The sequence below is a fragment of the Plectropomus leopardus genome, unplaced genomic scaffold (assembly GCF_008729295.1).
Source record: "Plectropomus leopardus isolate mb unplaced genomic scaffold, YSFRI_Pleo_2.0 unplaced_scaffold2491, whole genome shotgun sequence".
Classification (NCBI taxonomy): Eukaryota; Metazoa; Chordata; class Actinopteri; order Perciformes; family Serranidae; genus Plectropomus; species Plectropomus leopardus.
In genome coordinates this window covers 1-4020 of record NW_024627057.1, presented here as the reverse complement: position 1 = coordinate 4020, position 4020 = coordinate 1, and the positions used below count along the sequence as shown (strand labels likewise).

General features: G+C 37.6%; 1 protein-coding gene across 1 annotated transcript; it reads right to left on the bottom strand.

Annotated features, from left to right (window-relative positions):
• Positions 1 to 719: 719 nt before the first annotated feature.
• Positions 720 to 3640, bottom strand: LOC121966523 (receptor-type tyrosine-protein phosphatase R-like; the record flags this gene model as incomplete). Its single annotated transcript, XM_042516603.1, has 5 exons — positions 720 to 970; positions 1900 to 2013; positions 2123 to 2280; positions 2395 to 2505; positions 3503 to 3640. Coding segments are annotated over 5 exons (615 nt in total), but the record flags the coding sequence as incomplete, so codon positions are not given.
• Positions 3641 to 4020: the final 380 nt, after the last annotated feature.

Genomic DNA, 4020 nt, shown 5'->3' with positions numbered 1-4020 from the left:
GCTGTACGAATCCTGTGTATTAAAGATAGCATTAGCTCATCTGCTCAGCACTGTGTGGTTTAACACAAGAGCAAATTTGCAAACATATCAGAATGTATTGTTAGCATATAAACATTAAAAATAAATGTAGTTAGCAGGTTTGCGACTACTTGAACTGAAAGTTTACCGACATCGTATTTCTGTTTAAAATGTGCTTCCAGCAATTAAGACATCCGTGAGATCATAAAAATACCTTTTAAGATGCGTCGTGCTCCTTGATAACACGTAAAAATCAGAAAAGTTTGTGTCACGGAATAACATACGAAGTGCGGATGTCGCAAAAGCAGCGAGGCAGGAAGGGTTGGTTCAACAGTGGTATATTAGCTAACCAAAGGTGCAACCAGCTAACAGTCGTTTTCCAATAGTCTTTCTTGTAAGATCAACACGATACAAAATAATTTTAATATCCTATAAGACACAGAAACACAACGGTGTTATTGAACAATGTCGATCCATTTCAGTCACTATTTTCTACGTCTCCATGACAGAAAAGAGGTAATGGGACAGTTCGGTTGGTTAAAAACGACACGATCCCACAGTCAGTTGGTTAAGAGAAGCGAAGACTTTTCAGAGTTCCCCCGAAGAGCCACTCACCGAAAACACACGAAGAAGAAACAGCAGAGAAGAAGAAGAAGAACGGATAGATTCCATTGTCAGAAATTTACCTTTCCTCTTTCGGTCAGCAGGCCCCGCCCACGGCAGTCCTCACTGGTTGTCCATCAAGGACCTCCTCCAGAATTCCCAAATCTCGGAGATCATACCTGCTATAAAGACTTCGCTATGTGAGCGCACTTCCAGGTGTAAGTCGACGCCTCCCGTGGTGGTGGTGGTGCGCACTCATTGGCCGGTGTCTGCAGAGAGGCGGGCCTCGTACAGGCTCAAGGCGTGATGGACGAACTCATACTGCTCACCTGTCTGGATCATACCTCCTCTGCACAGACGGAGAGATTTTTAGTTATTGTGATGATTATTTTAAAAAAAAACAGCACTAACACTCATCTTTGAAACCTGAGACCAACATCACTTTTCGTTTTTAAACCTTTAAATGTTAAAGTACTTATTTTCTTTCAAAAACATGGTAAAAAGGCGATGAGCAACCTGGCAAGAAATGTACCGCAAATTGCCATAAATTAGTAGATTTTGAAAATGATTAAAAATAAGCTAGAGAAAAATGTACATTAAACTATATTTCTAATTATCGTAATGATGTATTCAAAACCATGTTATTTTCATTTTATGTATTTGTGTATTTATTTATTCGCATTTTTTAAAGTCATTTCTTTTTTTAATTTTTGTTTACTTTCTTTTCTATTTTTTTTCTGCTAATTTTCGGGTAACTCTTGGGATTTTTGCCAAAACGAAATTAATGCGTTATGTTGACAACCCTAATTTAAAGGTCTAAATACTTGTTTTCTTTCAAAAATATGGCAAAAAGGCAATGCGTTACCTGGCAAGAAATGTACCGCAAATTGCAATAAATTAGTAGATTTGGAAAATTATTAACAATAAGCTATGGAAAAATTGTCATTTAACTATATTTCTAATAATCATCACTATATATTGAAAATTATGTTGCATTATTATTTTCATTGTATTTATTTTTTAAGCATTTTTTAAGTGATTTTTTTTTTTTCTTTAACTTTCTTTACTATATTTTTTCTGCTAAATTCTAGGTAACTTCCTTGTAATTTTATTACTTTCTTGCTCATTTTTGGGTCATTTCTTGTCACGTTTCTCGTTGTCTTCTTCACATGTTTTTAAAAGTCAGTTTGCTGAGGTGTCAAAGTTGTGACATAAACAATGAAAATCAATAAAATGTCCTTGCAGTGATCGTGGTTGAAGAATCTGTGTGAGTGTTACCTGTCGGCTCGGAGCTGGCAGGTGATGCTCAGAACATCAACCACTCCCTCCAGCTGCAGCTGTCGACAGCCTATCGTCGTGGCGATGAAGCAGCCTGTCCGGCCAATCCCCGCGCTGCAAGCAAAGGAGCATGGGTAACTGAGTTATTTTTAAACACTGTACAGCAGAAGAAGAAAAGCTTCCTCATCTTCCTCTCTCTCTGTCTCCGTCTCTGTCTTTCTACCTGCAGTGGACGATGACCGGTCCAATGACGGCGGCCGTCCGTCTGTCTGACTCGACGTCGGCCATCAGCTGCAGCAGCGGCATCGTGGAGTCGGGAGTTTTGTGGTCGGGCCACGATGTGTACCAGTAATGCTGCAGCACGCGGGTTTGATTCCCACACTGCACACAGCAATACATAAAATCTGAATCCCAAACACAAACTACAGACACAAAGACTTTTTGTTTTCTCTGAGTCACAAGAGAGAAATTTAAAAAATGTAAGCGATTGTGCACCTTGAGTGTGAGGCTGCGAGTGGTGTAGTGTTCACACTCTCTGACGCTGTTCACCAAAACTTCAACCTTCCCGTAGATTCCCCTTTTCTCCGGCCAATACAGAACACATTTCTACAAACACAGAGACAATGAGGAGACAGTTAAAGCAGTGATCCTCAACATACAGCCCACGGGCCAAATCTGGCCCCTGACAGGGTGCCGAGTGGCCCCCAGACCATTTTCTATTTCACAACAGAACTGTTTTGGTACTTTTAAGGTGCCAAAGTGCATAAAACAGCATCAAAATTGAACGTGTTCATTGAAAAAAGGGCCAGTGGGGAATCCCCCGCACCCCGACAAATTTCCTAGCTAAGACCCTAATGTCCTAAAAAACTAGAAACGTCCCAAAATCCCAGAAATGTCCTAAAACCCCAGAGACATCCTTAAATCCTAGAAATGTCTTAAAATCCTTGAAATATCCAAAAGTCCAAGAAATGTGCTAAAATCATAACACAATAAAACCCAATAACTTCTAAAACCCTAGAAATGTCCTGAAATCTGAAAAATGTTCTGAAATTCTAGATTCTAGATACAAACTCTCATAAAATCCTACAAATGTCCAGAAGACCAAGAAATGTTCTATAATACTTGAAAAATGCTAAAATCATAATATCCTAACATCTGAGAAATGTCCTAAAATCCTAAAAACAACCTAAAATCTTAAGAGTTAAATTCCATCACTGCAGATATATCACCGTACATTCATATAAAACTTCACACCTGTAGTCTAATTACAAGAGAATAAATTATTTTGACTGCATTTTTCAGATTACTTTTTGAAAAGAGTGTATTATGTTGTCAAAATTATGACTACTGTCATATGTGAAGACGTCCTGATTCAAATTAAAGCAAATTATTTAAAAAGGTTTCACTGATCCTCACGGCAAGATACCAGTCCTGGAAAACAAGCTCGACTTTCCAAAAATGATTTACAAAAATCAAATGTCAGATGTTGAATTTAACCTTGACCTCAAAATACTCATCCACCTCTCCTGCTTCGATTTTTATTGAGTTATTTATTTTATTATTTTTAAGTTATTAAACTTTATTTTAACGGTCGTCAGATCACCTCGTTCTTCTCCTTCAGTTTGGTGATCATGACGATGACGGGCGCCTCCTCCTGCCAGGCCATCTGCCAGAAGTCGTTCACCGTGTTCACCATGGGACCCTGGGTGGCGATGAAGGCTTTCTCGTCGCCTAGGTAACCCTGAAACAGGAGCCAATCACACAGCAGTGTCAGCAGTTTGATGGAGGGGAGTAAGACTTCAAGACTTGATTTTTAGATGTGAATGTTAAAAAAAACTGAACTCTGTTTTTTTAAAAAGAAAAAATACAAAAAAAAGTAAAACATCACATCGACATCACTTTTCTTGTGCTTAATTCAAATTAGTTTGAATTCTTTTAAAAAAAAAAATTCAAGAAATCAAACCGTTTAGAAAATTATTTTTAAAAGCCTGGGAAAAATAACCAGAGAGTCTTACTCATACTTATCATAATTAGAAATTTAAAATCATTTTATAGAATTTTTATAATTTTTGATTTCCCTTTTTTATGTATTTATTTATTTTAACATTTTTATTTTCTACT